The 20081-nt window shown below is 41.0% G+C and overlaps 1 protein-coding gene across 28 annotated transcripts in view; it reads right to left on the bottom strand.

Annotated features, from left to right (window-relative positions):
* Pbrm1 (polybromo 1) overlaps positions 1-20081 on the bottom strand; it is a 99104-nt gene that overhangs the window by 37118 nt on the left and 41905 nt on the right. For 15 of the 28 annotated variants that reach the window (XM_032918697.1, XM_032918709.1, XM_032918703.1 and 12 more), the window contains 4 exons: positions 19074-19350; positions 15822-15927; positions 12961-13603; positions 6238-6449 (listed from right to left, as the gene is read on the bottom strand). In XM_032918697.1, the coding sequence (XP_032774588.1) occupies positions 6238-6449; positions 12961-13603; positions 15822-15927; positions 19074-19350 (1238 nt within the window). Of the gene's footprint in view, positions 1-6237; positions 6450-12960; positions 13604-15821; positions 15928-19073; positions 19354-20081 lie in introns of all 28 variants that reach the window. The other 13 variants (XM_032918695.1, XM_032918708.1, XM_032918702.1 and 10 more) reach the window with 1 other exon arrangement.

Below are 20081 nucleotides of genomic sequence, written 5' to 3'. Positions count from 1 at the left end.
CAACAACAACAACAACAACAACAACAACAACAACAACAACAACAACAACAACAACAACAACAGAATTTCAGATTAATTTCCCTCATGAACACTGAACACATCAAAATTATCATCCACCATGATGGAGTAGGCTTCATCCCAGGGATGCTGGGATGGTTCAAGAAATGAAAATCTGTCAATGTAATCACCATATAAACAAACAGAAAGAAAAAAAAAATCACGCCATCTCATTAGATGCTGAAAAAGCTTTTGACAAAACCCAATACTCCTTTATGATAAAAGTCTTTGAGAGAGATCAGGGATATGAGGCACATACCTACACATAATAAAGCCAATATACAGCAAACCAATAGACAACATTAAATGAAATGGAGAAAGACTTGAAGCAATCTCACTAAAATCAGGGACTAGACAAGGCTGCCCACTCTCTCTATGTCTATTCAATATAGTACTTGAAGTTTTAGGCAGAGCAATAAAACAACTTAAGGAGATCAAGGGATACAAGTTGGAAAGAAGTCAAAGTATCACTATTTGCAGATGATATGATAGTATACTTAAGTGACCCCAAAAATTCTACCGGTGAACTTCTACAGCTGATAGCCACCTTCAGCAAAATGGCTGGATACAAGACTAACCAAAGAAACAGTAGTCCTCCTACATACAAATGATAAACAGGCTGAGAAAGAAATCCTTCACAAAGCCATAAATAATATACAATATCTTGGTGTGACTCTAACCAAGCAAGTAAAAGACATGCATGACAAAAACTTCAGTCTCTCAAGAAAGATATTTAAAAAGATATCAGAAGACGGAAAGACTTCCCATGCTCATGGATCAGTAGGATTAATGTAGTAAAACGGCTATATTATTACCAAAAGCAATCTGAAGATTCAACATAATCTCAATCAAAATTCCAACACAATTCTTTACAGAACTTAAAACAATACTCAACTTCATATGAAAAAACAAAAAGCCTAAGTTAGCTAAAATAATCCTGTATACTCAAAGAACTTCTGGAGGTAACACTGTCCTAGATCTCAGACTGTACTACAGAGCAATAGAAATGGAAACCGCATGGAAAAACGAACAGGTTAATCAATGGAATTGAATCCAAGACCCGGAAGGAAGTCCACACACCTATGAACACCTGATTTTTTATAAAGAAGATAGAAATGTATAATGGAAAAGAGAAAGCATCTTCAATAAATGGTGCTGGTCTAACTGGATGTCAGCATGGAGAAGAATGCAAATAGATCCATACCTATCACCCTGCACAACACTCAAGGCCAAGTGGATCAAAGACATCAGCACGAAATGAGATACACTGGGCCAGATGGTGGGTGGTGCATGACTTTAATCTCAGCATTCAGGAGGCAGCAGCTGGTGGACTACTTAGTTCAAGGCCATACTAGTCTATAGAGCAAGTTCCAGGACAGCACAGGCTACACAGAGAAACCCTGTCTACAAACAAACAAACAAACAAACAAACAAGTCCTTGGTCTTTTAAGGCTAGTGAGAAGGGTCAGGGTTAAGAGCATCACTGCTCTTCTAGACGTCCTGAGTTCAATTCTCTGGAACCACATGGTGGCTCTAATGCTCTCTTCTGGTATGCAGGTGTACATGCAGATAGAGCACCCATACATTAAATAACAACAATAAAACAGTAGATACACTGAGCCTGACAGACAGTGGTCAATAGTCTTGAACTCACTGGCACAGGAGAGAACTTCTTAACAGAACACCAAACTCAGAGACACCAAGATCAATAATAAATGGGACCTAATGAAACCAAAGAGCTTTTGTAAAGCAAAGGACACCATCAAATGGACAGAATGGCAGCCTACAGATGGAAAAAAAATCTTCACAACCACACATCAGACAGAAAGCTGATATAAAAATATATAAAGAATTCAAGAAACTAGGTATCAGTAAGCCAAATAATCCAATTAAAATCCAGGTACAGATCTAAAGAGAATTCTCAACACAACTCTCTCGAATGGTCGAGAAGCACCTAAAGAAATGTTCAACACCCTAGTCATCAAGGAAATGCAAGTCAAAATGACTCTGAGATTCTATCTGACACCTGGGTGACAGCTCAAGCTCGTGAGAATGTGGAACAAGGGGAACACTCACTCATTGCTGGTAGCAATGCAAACTTACACAACCACTTTGAAAATCAACATGGCAATTTCTCAGGAAAGTGGGAATTAATCTACCTGAAGCCCCAGCTATATGACTCCTGAGCGTACACCCAAAGGATGGTCCACCATATCCTGAGCACACTTGCAAAACTATGTTCACAGCAGCTCTATTCATACTAGCTGGAAACTGAAAACAACCCCAATGTCCCTCAACCGAAGAATGGATAAAGAAAAAGTGGTACATCTACACAATGGGGTAGCAATAACATCATAAAATTTGTTGGCAAATGGAAGGAACTAGAAAAGATCATCCTGAGTGACAGACCCACTCAGTAGACAAACATGGTGTGTACTCACGGATAAGAGGGTATCAGGTAGAAGGTAAAGAATAACCATGTTATGATCCACAGGCCAAAGAAGCTAAGTCACAAAGAGGGCTGGCTCCAGGGGAGACACGAATCTCACGGAGAAGGGGAAACAGACTACATGGGCTGGATGAGCACGCCTGCGTGAGCGCCTGAGGGCCTGAGTGCCCGCATGTGACCGGGAGGATCAGGCCTGGGAGGAATGGAGGGAGAAACAACTGGATTGGGAGGAGCACATCTCTGGAATGAGCTAGAAACCGAGGGCAATGGAAAACCCTAGGAACTGATGAGGGTGACCCTAACTAAGATTCCTAACAATGGTAGAATAAACAGCTTGAACTGTTCCTTTCCAGTAACCAGGCAAAACTTCCAGTGGAAGAACTGGGACACCAACCCAGCCATAAAACCTCAGACCTACAATCTGTCCTGCTGCAAGATGTGCTGGGGTAAAAGTGGTGATGAAATTGTGAGAGTGGGCAATCAGTGACTGGTCCATTGCCATGCCAATGAGACTCATGCCACGAGAGGAAGCCCAACCCTGACACTGCCCAGAGGGTCAGGAGCCAGAAGCTGAATAGCCAGCCCAGAGAGACCCACGATAGAAGCTAACACAAATTGGAAAAAAAAAAAAAAAAGGGTAAATGAAATGATTCCTAAGAATAGGAATAGATAAATAAGATCGTAAATCTATTCTATATTCTTTAGAATTGAGAGAAAATACACTAGCTCATAGATTGGTGTCTAGCCTAAATGTCATCAGAAAGGCTTTACCCAGCAACTGATTGAAACAGAGGTAGAGACCCACAGTCAAACATTAGGAAGAGCTTGGGGAATCCTGTGGAAGTGGAGGAGGAAGGACTGTTGGAGTCAGTAGACAGAAGAGTCAAGGACACCACAAGAAACCCCACAGAATCAACCAATCTGAGCTCATAGGAGATCACAGAAGTTGAACTGCCAACCAGGAAACCTGCATGGAACTGACACATATGTTGCAGTTCACACATAGGTTACAATTGTGAGGCTTGGTTTTCTTGTGGGACTCCTAAACGTGGGAGCAGGGGCTGTCTCTGGCTCTGTTGCAAGCCTCTGGGACCCTTTCCTCTTACTGGGCTGTCTTCTCTTAAAAGGAGACCTTACTGCAACTTGATATGCCATTGGCCGGTTAATACCCCCCTTCTGAAGAGAAATAGAGTAGTAGATGTGGGGAGGGGGAAAATGGGAGAAGAGGAAAGAGGGGAAACTGTGGTCTGTATGTAAAATAAAAAATTAAAATAAAAAAAAAAAGTCACAGCACATTCCAGTTTCTGAGTCTCTTATGAAATATAAAATGGAGCCTGGGCCTCTGAGAGATAGTTTCTTTCTAAGAAAGACTCCCAAGGGGAGTGTGGATCTGTGTGTATAACCTGATTCCAGGACAACTGGCCAGCCTCACCTTAGGCTTTATGTTCCTTGCCTTATACTCTGGCTCTGGCTTTTCAGGCCTGGAAGGGGACTTCCGAGTGGGACGGTCACAAACTATTCACTCAAGCTCTTATCTTTTGCCCTCAAAGAACCAAAGAAGGCATACCACTCTACTAGGCAAGAGCACTTACAGATGTTCACCTATTAAAAGCCTATCTTTAATATTCTGACAGTGATAGAGATCAAGTAAGGCTGAATCTTTATCAGGCAGGCTCTCTACTACTGAGCTGCATACATAGCCTCGTTTTGGAATATCTTACTTTGGGCCAAAGCATGCAGTCCTCCTTACTGTTCTCTATCATGTAGTATGTAGTCAATGCAGTCTTGAGGCAGGTACTATGTTCTTTCTGGGTAAGCTGCCATTTAGCACAGAGCATCCACAGAGACTCTACGGGTTTTCCTGCATGCTCACCTCACCTTTCTTTTACAGAGAATGAATGGCCTTATTAGGGTTCATGGTGAATGCCAATCCCACCAGATCCTGCCACATCAATGTGGCATGGTCCCAGACATAAAAAAACAGAAAAGTATTTACCCTGTAGCGATGTCTCCCATGAACACTGAGTTCAGATGCTGTCTTTTGATACCATAACCAAACTTCTAAAAGTATTAACAACATCTTTGACAAGGTTTAAGATCAACACAAAGAAATAAAAATGAGCATGTAGCAAGGACGCTTTGGTTGAAATTCTATTAAATGTATATTCTATTTTAAATATTAATAGAAATGTAGCTGAGAGAATACATCTCATTTATAAACTGCAACATTTCTGAGTGTTGACTGGTCAATACCCCGTTGTTGGTATTGCACTTAGCTTGACCAGCAGCTCTTCCAATGTTCTCATTCTAAGAAACTTGTGCTTACAAACTCTTTCCACATCTGTAACTTCTTAAGGATAGCTTCCCATAAATTAAAATGCTGCCAACATTAAAATTTAAATATAAGTGCACATTCCAAAATTAATCCCCAAAAGTTTACACCAACTTAAATCCCTGAGTATCTAAGCATTTTGGTTCCCACCCACTCTCTCCAACACTGACACTATAGTAAAAACACGCTAGGCAGTGAGGGTGCACGCCTTAGCCCCAGCACTGGGGAGGTAGAGGCAGGTGGATCTCTGAGTTTGAGACTGGCCTGGTCTACAAAGTGAGTTCCAGGTCAGTCAGGACCACACAGAGAAATCCTGTCTCAAAAAATAACAAAACACAAAGTCTTGCCAATTTTAGTTTAAAAAAAAGTTACCCAATAGTTAATTAACAGAGTGAAACCCTGTGATATACAAAGCAGATTTACAAAGTTCTTGAGAATTTTGTATGAACAGAAGTATAGGGGAATTTTAATCCAGCAGCATGGCTACTCTGGCAAGGGATCACATACAAAGATAGGATCCAGTTGGAATCCAGACACACCCTGGATTACAGTAAGATCTGGCTGGACTACAAGCATGCCCACAGCACACACCTTTAATCCCTAACAATGAAGGTAAGGTTAGTTTGTACAGGAAGCAGCCATGTCTGAAAGTGACATCTAATCAAGGAGGAGATTAAGTGACGACAAATCAGAGAAAGATTTCATGCTTCAAGTCAATTTTGTTTTCTGGTCCAGGGGGAAAACACCTAAGAAAGTCTGATGCTATTGAGTAACACGCCTTTGCAGTTATACATTTCCAGTTAACTATGTAGCCTGAAATGTTCCTCAGATTTTGCCACTTGTATTGATGCATGCCTGCAGTGGCAGCACTGGGGCGCAGTGAGGAGGATCACTTAGCACCAGCACCAGGCTGGGTTACACAGGGTGGTCCCTGCCCCAAGCTCCCCACCTTCATCACCCTAGAGACAGACTTTTGCAATGACAAAAATCCCACTGTCAAAACATCTGCACATTTGCCCTACAATTCAAAGTGCCCCTTTTAGGGTGACGTGATTAGAATGAAAGCAGGAGTGTAGTTCGACTGAAGTCTCATGTACCTGTCAGGTTCTTACAGTGTTTGAGAGGAGAGCTGTATGCAGCACCTAATGCTGAGAACGCAGGTAAGCTCTCAGGTGTGCTTGTCACTTAACCGTCTGTTCCTAGAATATTAGCTGTACCAGAAGTAACTTAATCAATGTGACAACCGAACAGAGAATGACAGCAAGATTTCTCTCATCACATCTTCTGTGAAATAGTCAACCAGCTAAACCCTCAATCACGGACTCTCCAGAGCTAACTGTGGTACCCACTAAGCAGACTTTAATGTTTCCTCATATTTAATAAGTAAGAAGCAACTAACCTCTTTTCTCTTCTTCTCGTTTTAGTTTATCTTCCTCTATTTCTTTAGGTAATTTTTCCTTTTTCTCTTTTTCCACATCATTATGCAAATGTTTTGTGGTATAGCTGAGTGCTGGGGAAAGAAGGATCTCTCCATTTTTGCAGAGTTCATCGCGAATTCTAATAAAAAACTGCTGAAGTTCTACTGCATCCTCGTAGATTTCGGAATCTGTCCTGTAATGCATTAAGAGTATTCACTGACACATGAACTGCTTCATTTATAATACCTCAATTATGTTACATCCTATCAAATGCTTCCCTGTGGTCATTCATATAGTAACAATACTTAGGCTCAGTTAGAAGGGAGCCCCCATTAAGTTTGTTAAAACAGAACATCTGGGGGCTCAAGCGATGGCTCAGCACTTAAGAGCACTGGATGTTTCTCCAGAGGACCTAGGTTCAATTCCCAGCACCCACATGGCAGCTTACAACTGTTTATAACTCCAGTTCCAGAGGATCTTCCGGCTTCCTTGGACACTGCACAGAAGTGGGACACAAACATACAAATATCATACACATAAAAAATAGTATTAAAACATAACGAAAAATATGCCTCCAGAGTATCTGAGGCACATATTGTGGTACATGTCCGTGATCGTCATTTAGAAGGTAGAGGCAGGAGGATCAGGAGTTCAGTTATCCTCATTTACATGGTGAGTTTGAGGCCAGTCTAGGCTACAAGACACCCTGTCTCAAAAACAACAAACAAACAATCAAAAGAATGAATGGAAAACCAGACAGTTGAGCACCTGAGTTGTATCTATCTCCTCCTGCTCAAGGCACGCTCCTTTCTTACTCATGCCAAAGGAAAGGCCTCACACATGCTCAGACACACAGGCCTATGAGCCAACCCGAGCAGAAGGAGCTGGCGGAATCAACAACCGTACTATTGTTTTTGATCAAATCCAACACTTAATTTGCATCTATTTTCTTTCTCTTTTTGGGGTTAGTGGGTGGTGGTATGGGTTCAAGCTGAGATCCACCTGCCTATGCCTCCTGAGTACTGGGATTAAAGGCCTGGGTCACCACTTCCTGCCTGTATCCATGTTCTTAACTGTAGGCCCAATTTATAGAAGGTGATAAAAGACTTAGGTTCTGTCTTTCTTCTTTTTGGTCCTAAAGCATTGCTCTCTTGACTGGCAGGACTCACTGAGAACTGAAACTAGGCTATAAAGGCACAAGAGTATCTTGTGTAATAATGAGTACAGGCCTGAGAGTCCATCTAAATTTAATTTCTCAAAAGGAGAGGATTGGTAGATGTAAATACTCCAAGAAGGAAAAAGTCATGTGTCATATTTAGTATCTGTCTAAGTTTCCTTCCTTCTTATTGGGAAACTATGAAACACAAGCTTCACTGGGACAGTTTCGCTGACATCCAAGCTGGCTGTGACAAGGTAGGAAGCCTAGGCTGGCTCTGAACTTGTATGATCTTTCTGTTTCCACCATGCCAAGGTCGGGATTACAAGAATAAGTCATCAGGAGTAATGGCAAATGTATTATTGACAGTTATGTAGACATCCTGGTTGGGAGAGAACGACAGGCAAAGCAAGGCCAATCAGCGGTCTCTTGACACATGGACACTTGAGCAGAGATACTCTGGATGACTCTCCTGTCAACAATGGGAACTGGTAAAGAATTAACACGGCCAAAAAAAAAAAAAAAAAAAAAAAGAATTAAAACGGCCAATAACCCAAATGGGTATTCTAAGAGGTTCTAGAAACATGTTCTGGGATCTGAAGATGCTTTTGGGAAAGCATTGCTTAAGTAATGGAAGAAGTTCCCTAAGACACCGATTTTGAAATCTTTCTTGACCAAAGATATCTGGTTTGTTATCTTAAAATTAAATTCATTTCATAATAGCTTACAATTTTAGTGGAAAATTGTAAATGAAAAAACACATTTGGCAAATTACTGTTACACTGAAAGAGCAGATTTGTAATGTCTGGCTACCTGATATAATTAAATTTTGTATAAATCACTAAGTATCTGATATATACTTTGTTTATTCAAAAAGTATGATAGGGCTGGACAGATGGCTCAGTGGTTAAGAGCACTGACTGTTCTCCCAGAGGTCCTGAGTTCAATTCCCAGCCACCACGTGGTGGCTCACAGTCATTTGTAATAGAATGATGTCCTTTTCTGGTGTGCATGAAGACAGCTCAGTGTACTCACATAAATGAATCTTAAAAAACTATTGTAAATAATTTGTTAATCTTTGCTTTGGTTGTTCTTAAAGATTTCTGCAATATAATTCTAGGTTTCAAAAACATTCTGCTGGGGAAAAAAGTAAATGGTGAGATCCTGTCAAGAAAATAATAAAAAGGCATGGGTGGTGTAGCACACTTTTAAGTCCAAGCACTCAGGAGGTACAGGCAGTTCCAGGACATCCAGAGCTATACAATGAAACTGTGCTCAAAACAAACAAAAAAACAAACATACAAACAAACTAACTAGTTGTTCTACAAAAACAACAATTTGTTAGCCTAAGAAACTAGGTATTGACTATGCAAGAACAAAAATTCAAGATAAAAAAACAACCAAATATAATTTCAATTGTTAAGTAATCCTTTCAGGTAAGTCAGACATTCAGCAAAAAGAAATAATTAAAATTATAGGAGAAGCTCTCTCTTCTCTGTCCTTGTCTTCCTACGGAGTCTTTCCCCTGTAAGAGGATCCTGCCAGCACACTGGGCAGCGGTCATGCCTGAGCACGTGCTGTTCCGACCGCTGCTGTGAATGAACCACTGCCGCCCGGGCCAGCTTGCTTTCTTTCTTTTTTTATTACTCAGTGCTCAGATTCCTTGTATTTCATAATTCTCAGTAGTTCTGGTGGGTAGGGGTGTGTGGTGATGAAGTGATGAAGGAAGAATATTCTGGAAATCTACATGTGTACTTCATATGAATGTATTCACCAATGAATACTTATACATCTAGAATGCCTAAAATTAAAGCGAACATACTAGAGAAAAGAGTTATGTATAATTCATTAAATATGCATTTGAAGCTATTCCTTTTTTTCTCCTTTCTTTTGGTTTTGTGACATCAGCTCTCGCTATGTAGCCCAGGCTGGGCTAAAACTCAGAATCCTCTACCTCTGGTTCCATGAGCTGGGATTTCAGATATAAACCACTACATTTGGTTCATCAATTCTTAAGAGACTATTTTTATTTTTCTTTGTGTGTGCGGTTACATGGGTATATGCATGTTCATTTGTTTGTGGGTGTGTGTGCACGTATGTAGAGATAGAGGTCAAGGTCGGGTGCCTTTACTATTTTCTATCTTATTTTTTGAGACAGTCTTGTACTGAATGGCTGGGTTAGCTCTAAGGATCTTCCTGTTGTCTACACTCAGCTACCTTCATTCTCGAGCACTGAAATTCCAGGCCTGTGCCAGCATGCTTGCTGCAGGGATCTGAACTCAGGGATTGCATGGCAAGAACTCCATGCACTAAACATCAGGCCTTTTTATTAATTCTTATGCCACAAGAAGTTCCAATACTATTTTTATTTTCAAAAATTAAAATGGGGGCTGGAGAGATGGCTCAGCGGTTAAGAGCACCCGACTGCTCTTCCAGAGGTCATGAGTTCAATTCCCAGCAACCACATGGTGGCTCACAACCATCTGTAAAGAGATCTGATGCCCTCTTCTGGTGTGTCTGAAGACAGCTACAGTGTACTTATATATAATAAAAATGAATAAATAAAAAAAAAATTAAAATGGCTTCTATTATATGTCTTAAACATTTAAAAAATTTAGGTGAATGGGTGTTTTCCCTGCACATATATCTTTGCATCACTTACATGCCTAGTGCCTATGGAAGGTAGAAGAGGGTGTCAGGTGCCCTGAAAGTGGAATTACAGATGGTTATGAACCAGCATGTGGGTGCTGGTAACCACACCTAGACCTTCAGAAAGAGTAGTTAGCCCTCTTAACTGCTGAGCTATGGTTGCAGCCCCCTGCTCTGTTTCTCAATAGAGCTCTGGGCATGAGGTAAACTCTATGGACTCCTGTCTCATACACATGTGTCGTGGGCTGCATCTTCCAGCCCTCAAAAGCAGAAGCTCATGTCAGCAATGGGGGAAGAAAAAGATCTGCACACTTCTCAACGGACAGAGTTCCCGTAATCTACAAGACACATGCTCTTTAGAAGACTCAGTGGACTGCATGGGACCACAAGAGTGTCTCTGGATTTAAAGACCTCTTAAACCGAGAGACAAAGTGGACACTGACATCATGACAGTATTGCGACATCCCATGACTCTAGAGCATGTTCACTAAGTAGCAGTCACCCGACAAACATTACCTGAATGAAACCTGGTGTAAAATCTGGCTGTGAGATACCTCCCCTTTCCTCTTTATTTCTATTCCCTAGTACTACACAAGGAACCATCTCTTAACATGCTAATCAAGGAGCCACCTCAAACCTGGAACACAGAATATTCGCACCCTAGCCCTTCCCTTTCTTTGTGCCATTCAGCCTCTCTATTCATCCTCCAACCCTCTCATGAGACTTTGTGCCTTTTTGGGTAAACTCTGGCCCACAAAGTTTCTTACACAACTTTAATATGCTACGTCATATTTCCTTAAGTATTGGTCTTATCCTAACCACAAGATTTAAAGCTCTTCAATACAGAGCTCAACAGTGCTTATTACTCATGTCTGTGGTGACTGTCAGCACAGCTCTCAGGGGAGACAAGCCAAGACGTCACCAAGCAGCTGTTGGATTATGAACTTTCCTGCATGCACATCTCCAATTCTTCACATGAAAACTGAAAAGATTATCAGTTCCCTAGAAAAGCATAGATATGGGCTGGAGAGATGGCTCAGAGGTTAAGAGCACCGACTGCTCTTCTAGAGGTCCTGAGTTCAAATCCCAGCAACCACATGGTGGCTCACAACCATCTGTAATGGGATCCTATGCCCTCTTCTGGTGCGTCTGAGGATAGTGACAGTGTACTCCTATACAAAATAAATAAATAAATCTTAAAAAAAGAAAAGCATAGATACGTCAGAGGTTATCTTCATGAAGGGCTTTACTATGCTGTTCTACAAAAGCTGTTACTAGGAAAAGCGGTCATTAGTATTTACTTTTCCTTCAAGGTCTAGAGCAAAGATCTCCTAGGGGAATTAAACAGCCCAAAGTTCCAGCTCTCAGTACTTCAACATTGTAAGCCACAAGAAGGCAGGATTTACTGTCTTCAAGTTAAATGTAACCGAGTACCTGTAAGAGCATAGAGAACTTACACTGTGGTTGCTGGATTACACTGGGTATTCTTTCAGTAAGTGCCAAAAATACACATAGGCCAAAAGGTTGAAGGAATTTTAGTAAGTGTAAATTTATTATTTAAGCCATTTATTGTCCTACATTAAGCTCTTAAGCTGATAAATAAGATAAACAACAGAAGCCCTTCTTAAGTAACTGAAATAGAGATTGAGGGGTCTGGAGAAGGAGCACTGGTGTTCTTCCAGAGGACCCAGGTTCAATTCAGAGCACCCACATGGTAGGGAACCATCTGTAACTCTAGTCCCAAAGAAACACCTTCTCTGGCCTCTGTGGGAACTGGTTATACGGACTGCATGCACATATATGCAGGCAAGACATCTCAGTACACATAACATAAAAATGAGTACGTTTTTAAAAAAGTGATTGGCTTTAGACCAGTCTATCCTCAAAGAATAATTCTAAGCTCTTTAATTCATTTAAAGCATTCTTATATTTTTCAAAGAAAAAACCTCTACTCTAGTTTCTATTACAAACTGTATACTGTTCCTTTAAGGACATCTTCTGAGAAGGCTGCACTTCAGGTCTCTGGCTATGCCAGTGTGCAAGCGCTTCAGGTCTGCCTCCCCCTCACCGGCACTCAGTAGTGCTCTTCTCTTCTTCTTCTCTTTTTTTTTTGGTTCTTTTTTTCGGAGCTGGGGACCGAACCCAGGGCCTTGCGCTTCCTAGGCAAGCGCTCTAACCACTGAGCTAAATCCCCAACCCCTCTTCTTCTCTTTTTTAAGATTTATTTATTTATTATATATATATATAAGTACACTGTGGCTGTCTTCAGACGAGGGCACCAGACCCCATTACAGATGGCTGTGAGCTACCATGTGGTTGTGGGAATTGAACTCAGGACCTCAGGAAGACTAGTCAGTGCTCTTACCCACTGAGCCATCTCTCCAGCCCAGTGGTGCTCTTTCTACTTCATAGAGTACATGTGCTCTTTACAAGTGTGGTGTTGTCTGCTTTTTGTAGATGCACTTTCTCTGTGTGGCCTTGGCTGTTCTGGAACTTGCTCTGTAGACCAGGCTGTCCTTGAACTCAAGACATTTATTTACCTGCCTCTGCCCCCTGAATGCTGGGGTTAAAAAGTGACTACCGGGCTGGGGATTTAGCTCAGTGGTAGAGCGCTTACCTAGGAAGCGCAAGGCCCTGGGTTCGGTCCCCAGCTCAAAAAAAAAAAAAAAAAAAAAAAAAAAAAAAGTGACTACCGTCCGACTCCCTCTTTACAAGTTTTGACCCCTCCAACACTGTAAAGGGAGGAAAAGGCAGATGTTTTGCCTACCAAGAATTCAGGATGAAGGCTACCTACTATAACCATACACCACAGAGATGCCTATCACAGCATGACTCCCTTACCTGTTTTGTAATAGAAATCACAAGGATTTATCATAAAGAAATGGCTTGGAAAACATACCGATTCATCCTTCTGGCCCTTTCCAATACTTCAAACATATGCTCCTGAAATAAATCGAGTCGCCGATATCGATTACTTTCAACATTCTTCCTAATAATGTCAAATGTAAGGGGAGGTCTGCTGGGAAAGTTCGGATCCACAGCAGGAATTTCTGCTAAGGAGTCACTGTAACATCTTCCTTCATCATCCTGATGACTCATGACGGACACAAAGAGATTATGGATAAGTTCTTGAATCAGCAGGGTCACGTTAGGGACATGAGAGTCCTCGTCTCCCTCCAGGTCTCTCCGAGTTTCGAGGAGGACTTTATGGAGGACAAGGGCGTCTTTGTAGATCAAAGACTCTGGCTCATTGTAGGTACAGGCATTGTTAAACATCATCACGAAGTCCTCCACCATAGAATCGATATCTTGGTACTTGTTTGCCATCATGTGACTTCGGATTTTTTCCATGTCCATGGGCTTTTTAATGGTCAGATAGTAGTCAGGCAGCTCTGACCTGGAGGGGAGTCTTAGAAATATAGCACTGAGGCGGCGGCCCCTCTTGTCAGTATAGTTCTTCACAGCTTCATACACTTCGTTCAGCTTCTGCTGCATTGGAGTCATGTACTTGGATTTCTTAGGAGAGACACCACTCTTTCTACCTGAAGAGAGAGGTAATGCAATGCATGCTAAGTGGATAAGATGGCATAAGCATAAATGTTTGCAGAGCTGGCAGCACAGCCGTAAGAAAGGGGTTATCCTAAGGATTTGTAAAACCACGGGATTCAGCACATTTTTTTTTAAGATTTATTTATTTATCTCATGTATGTGAGCACACTGTTGCTGTCCTCAGACACACCAGAAGAGGGCATCAGGTTCCCATTACAGATAGTTGTGAGGCACCATGTGGTTGCTGGGATTTGAACTCAGGACCTCTAGAAGAGCAGCAGTGCTCTTGACCACTGAACCACCTCTCCAGCCCCGCAGCACATATGTAGTAACATAGATTTTATAGACAAAAATAGACCCGGAAGAATACCTTTTCCCTAATTTATAGATATAACACATTTATATATAAACCCTTTTTGAGACTAAGTCTCATATAACACAGGTGGGCTTTGAACCCTCCCGCTCCAGCCCCTAAGGGCTAGGATTAAGGCTGTCAGAAGGGCACACAGCTGGTCAGTGCACTCTGATGTGAGCAAGCACTGGCATGCGGAGCCTCTGTGAGGCTAAGAACACGAGCATCTCTGACCGGCTGATGCTATCACCTCTCACATCCTGGACAGCTGGGAACTTCACTTCAGGAAAAAGATACAAGTTGTTGAAACAAATTGAAGTATTAATAAAATTCTTAAAACTTTAATATCAAAGTATATAGTTTTAATATTTTGCGTCTAAATATGATGTCATATATTCTAGTTCCATTCATGGAAATTCCTAGATGACCAACTCAGAAACAGGATACCCCAAACTGGTACGTTTATAGAAAAAGAGTCTCAAATAGCTCAGGGTGATCTCAAACTATACAGCTGAGCCTGGCCTTGAACTTCTGATCCTCCTGCCTCCAGTTGCCAAGGGTGGGATTACAGGCATGTACCTCTGTATCTGACCATGTGTGTGCTTTTATAACTACATGAAAAGAAGAATTCCTTAGCAACAAGGAATCATTATTTAGCAGCGATTTACAAAGCGATGAAGGAACTCAGTTTACAGGTAGTTCACAGTAAAGATGCCTGTCTCTGTTCTTCGCAGTAAACACACTCTCCAAATTATCTGACGGTGTTACTGCTTGTTTAACTTGTTCACGACTGTTTGACAGCACTGTCTGCTTAGCAGGTTTCATTTATATTAAAAAATTCAGAAATATTTTCTTTAATTCAATGATATTTTTTTGCTGTGCTCTTTTCTTTTAAAATTTTTGATAAACCATATCTATACAGGTTACTCAAATGGTCCCTGAGGAGTACATTTGTCACTTACTGAAATTAACTGATTGATTAATTAATTAATTGCATATAAGTACACTGTCACTGTCTTCAGACACACCAGAAGAGGGCATCAGATGGTTGTGAGCCACCATGTGGTTGCTGGGAATTGAACTCAGGACCTCTGGAAGAGCAGTCAGTGCTCTTAACTGCTGAGCCATCTCTCCAGCCCTCATTTTCCAAATTTTATCCAGTAGTGTTGTTGGATTTCATTTTTAATTTCATGTAACGCCAAATAAACCTGCCATATTCTTTTTTCTGGCTTCAGATTGTCTTCCCAGTATTACCCTTTACATTAAAGAAAGCAAGGAAAACCTCTGCTGTTGATATTCAAGTTCCCTTTTTTAATGATTTGGACATAAAGTATACCTTGAAAAGTTCCTCATGAAAAACTTAGAACTAAGCTGGTAGATATAGTCACTAAGAGGTACTGAGTATGAGAGTGCTGCTTTTATTAACAGATTACCTGAAGGAGTCATAATCTGATGGCAGTGCTGGGAGATGGGCTGGGTTGGAGTTCAGTGGGTCCCTAGTGGACCTCTGAAGGTAACCATCTCTCTCTGCTCCTTGTCTACCATAAGCTAGGCAAGTCTGCAACTCTGTGTCCTTACATGATGCTCTACCTACGAACAGTGGAGATCGAGCTCTGCAGTTGTAGCAAAATGAAAATCCACCCTAATTTACCCTGTCACATCCTCAGTCCCCTCCGTAGCAACGCTACCTAACTTCATCCTCTGGCTATTCTTATTCTTTTACTTAAAACACAAAGAGTGCAATGTGAAGGAGGGTACCAAAAGGCAGTGCCAGGGAAGAAGCATATTCACCATTTAATTAAAGAAACGTCAAGACACCAGCAGTGTCTCTTTGACAGATCAATCTAAGGCAAACTTACTCAGTTTAAGTTTGGGAGAAGCCATGTCATCATCATCAGGCAATGGTCCCAGCTCTTTCCTTTTATCTTTGAGTAACTTCTCCAGGATATGGGCATCATTGTATACCTACATTACAAAAATATACTTGATATTTTTTCCTAAAAACATTGTAATTGATGAGTAAAGAATTGTTTCATTTCTCTGAAGGTGGTGATATATAATTACCAGCACCCAGAAAGCTGAAAATCACAAGTTTGAGGCCAACATCTTTACACAGTGAGATGTAGGAGTGTAGGTTGATGCCATTATGCAGGTGAAGGCAAGTGCAGGCTAGAACGAGGCCTCCACTTCATCCTGTCATTGGATGAGAAGGAAGGATGGGCGGGAGAAAAGTTTTAGAGGCAGAGGAGACTGGAGCGAGGAGGAGGGAGGCAGCCGAGAGAACATGGAGGCTGATGTTAAGACTCCTCTCTGCACATTTACAGGTGGTTACGACTGTTCTTAAGGGATGGATGTGTACAGGGCTTTGTGTTGTCTACATGGGCAAATTATATCTTATCTAGGTGGGTGGTTTATATCCTTTCAACTGGTTGTAAATTTATTGTGTGGATGTATTGTAAATTGAGAATTTAACATGTAAATCTGATTATTGAGTCTTAATTTTACCGGGTGGCTGGAACCAGAGAGTTCGTGACTAGCAGAGAGCCACTGGGAGAGCCACTAATCTGAGATGAATTAGCAACAGCTCCAATGTACCACTGGAGCCAGAACTAGCAACCGTGGGAACCAGTTCATCATTTTTTTTTAGCAAAAAATAATGACTATGTGTGAATGAGTTTAAAGCATAGTTTAATTTAGCTGGATGGTGTTGGCGTATGCCTTTAATCCCAGCACTCAGAAGAAGGGGAAGGTGGATCTCTGTGAGTTCAAGGTCTGATTACAGAATGAATTCCAGAACAGCCAAAGCTACACAGAAAAACCCTCTCTTGAAGAAAACAAACAAACAAACAAACAAACAAACATGGTTTAGGACAGCTGGTTCTCCTAAGAACAATAACAATACTATGTTATGGGGAGGACCTACTTTGAAGCTTTCTGGGTAAATCTAATGATAAATATGCATGCTAATACCTAAGATCCACTGTGATAGAAGTTTACAGATGTTTTACTTTTTATTTCATTTGTCTGGGTGCTTAACCTGAACATATGCGTGTCTGTGTCTATAGAAAGCAGAAAAGAATACTAGATTCTTTGGAACTAAGTTCAGAACCATCAGTAACTCCAGTTCCAAGGGACACAACATCCTCTTCTGATCTTAACACCAGACACACATGTAATACACACACACACACACACACACACACACACACACACACACGACACACACACACATATATACACACATACATATAGTCAAGATACTTATGTACATAAAACAAAATCTTAAAAATCCTTAAAAATAAATAATAAAAAGGATAAATATTTTAATCTATTGGCTTTGGGGTACATATTCAATATTAAGTATTGTTCCCAAAACTCAGTTATTTCTTTTATATCTCTTTAATACCCTATAAAACTCTGGAGTAAATAGTATTACTATTATTTCTAAAGTATACATAAGGAAAACAAAACTTTAGGAAGGAAAATTTCCTTACGCAGACACCAGCAAACAGGATGCGCCTCAAACAGTCATCTTTTTGTTACTATCATTTTGGTTTGTTGAGTCTTACATAGCCCTGTAGGACTAGAACTCACAATGAAGACCAAACTCACCTTACATTCAGAGAGCCACCTGCCTCTGCCTCCCAAGTTGTTGGGGCTACACCGTGCGTCATTACACCCATTTCTTTATTTTACCCATGTGTGGTATGTATTTGTGCATGAGCCCAGAGTTGATATTGGCTGATCACTTCTCTGTTTTTTTGTTTTGTTTTTGAGATAGGGTCTTCTCAATGAGCCCGGAACTCATTAATTTGGCTAAACCAACTTTCAATCCTGGGATTCTCTCGTCTTCCCTTCCTAGCACTGGTATGTACTACAGGTATATACTGCTATATCTGGTTTTCTACACTCGGTGCTGGGGACCTGAACTTAAGTCCTCATATCTGCATAGCAAGTACTTCACAAACTAAACTGTCTCCCCAACACAGAGCAGGATTAAAAGTTAGGTGCAGGGGTTGGGGATTTAGCTCAGTGGTAGAGCGCTTACCTAGGAAGCACAAGGCCCTGGGTTCGGTCCCCAGCTCCAAAAAAAAAAAGAACCAAAAAAACCCCAAAAAAACAAAAAAAACTACTTAGGTGCATATAAGTGCATGGGAAATCAAAGGAAAATATCAGGTATCTCCTTCAATCGTCCATCACTGACTTTTAGCTAATTTGGCCGACAAGCAAGCCCTCAGGATCCTTTGGTCTCTTCTCCAGTCCTACAGCATTTGCAATGCTGCCCAGCTTTTTGCATAGTTGCTAAGGGAACTTGATTCGAATCTGTATGTTTGCAGAGCCAGTATCCTTACTCAACGACCATCTTTTTTTAAAAAAGATTAATTTTTTTTTTATTATGCATACAGCATTCTGCCAGCATGTGTGCCTGCAGGCCAGAAGAGGGCACCAGATCCTATCTTAGATGGTTGTGAGCCACCATGTGGTTGCTGGGAATTGAACGCGGGACCTCTGGAAGAATAGACAATGCTCTTAATCCCTGAGTCATCTCTCCAGCCCAGTGAACAATCTTTTTAAACTAGGAACTCTTACTCTTTAAAATATACTGTCTTCCATTTTTAAGCAACCAAGAATGACAAAATATTAACATAGTCACCAAAACTAAATAGACTCAAGAAGAGAAGGCTGGTTGTGGTAGTGCATGGCAAATGAACATGCTGAAGAAGCAGAGACTAGAGGACGACAAGTTCAAAGCCAGCCTAGACAATGAGTTACTTTGTGTTGAAATGTAAAAAAGGACTGAGAAGATGATCCCTATGTAAAAAGATAGGTCCTACTGCACATGCCTAAAACTGTAACACTGAGGAAGAGGATCCTAAGGGGTTTGGCTGAAAGTCAGTGCGCTAAGTCAGAGTGATTGAGGAAGATACCGGATACCCTCTCCTTTAGCTTCCCATGCACTTACAAGGACACACATAGCTGCATCCTTCCCACTCCAGGAGCCCCCTCACGTGGGAGCCCTCTTCCCCCCCCTCACGTGGGAGCCCTCTTCCCCCCCTCACCTGGGAGCCCTCTTCCCCCCCCTCACCTGGGAGCCCTCTTCCCCCCCTCACCTGGGAGCCCTCCTCATTGTAGTGCCTGGCATTGCGGAACATGAGCTTCATGTCCTCCATCATCCCTTCTTCACCTGCGTACTTGTCATTTCGGATGTTATGCTCAATTATTTTTAGGTCCATTGGCTCTAAGATGATTTTATAATAATCAGGATAGTCCTTCTTGGATGGCTTAACCATAAATAGATCACAAAGTCTTCTGCCTGAACCTGGCTCTCGAGCTTCAAGAACAACATTGAATAAAATTTTCATTCGCTGTTTTCTTATGTTCTTTTTACTGCTGAGGGGGAAGGTAGAAAAGGGGAAAAAAACAACCAGGTCAGTTTTCTTTATCCAAGGGTGACCATGAATTAGAAAAAAAAAATTTTTTTGTGGGCAGATACTTCATAATGATTATAATACATTGATTATATGTGTCATAAACAGAGTAAGCACGCTGCAAAGGTATAAGAGAATATTAAGAAAATTTACAGAATGATTAAAACAGTGATCTTAGCAGGAGCAACCAGTGACAAACCTCTTTAGAATAGCTCTTGAAATGTAATGTTCAAAAAAAGATATTGTGTGATACCATAAGAAAATGAACTTCAATAACTACCTGAAATACATTTTTCATTTTGAGACAAATAATATAATAAAACAGCCACTTCATTTTTAATACAGACAAAACAAACAAACAAAAAACTGCTTTATCTCTCAAGATAGCTATTCCTAAAAAGAATATACTGGCTGCCAAGAAAAAAAAAAACAGACAAAACAAAAAAACTTCTCCAAACTACTATTTCCATAGGAGGTACAACTCCCACAGAATTCCTGTCCAGTCCAAAGTCTCCTAAAGTAGGCTGTGGGTCATCTAAATTCTAAATTTGTAGCATTTAGCATGTATCCTTGTTTTAACTCTGAGTCCACAATCAAGACATGAGCCTGAGAAACTGATATAAATGGTTTGGAACAAAAAATATTAACACTGGAGTTCAAAAGGGGCCTAAGGTGGGTTGTCTTAGGTAA

The sequence above is a fragment of the Rattus rattus genome, chromosome 13 (assembly GCF_011064425.1).
Source record: "Rattus rattus isolate New Zealand chromosome 13, Rrattus_CSIRO_v1, whole genome shotgun sequence".
NCBI classification, from domain to species: Eukaryota; Metazoa; Chordata; class Mammalia; order Rodentia; family Muridae; genus Rattus; species Rattus rattus.
This window is presented reverse-complemented; position numbering and strand designations above follow the sequence as displayed.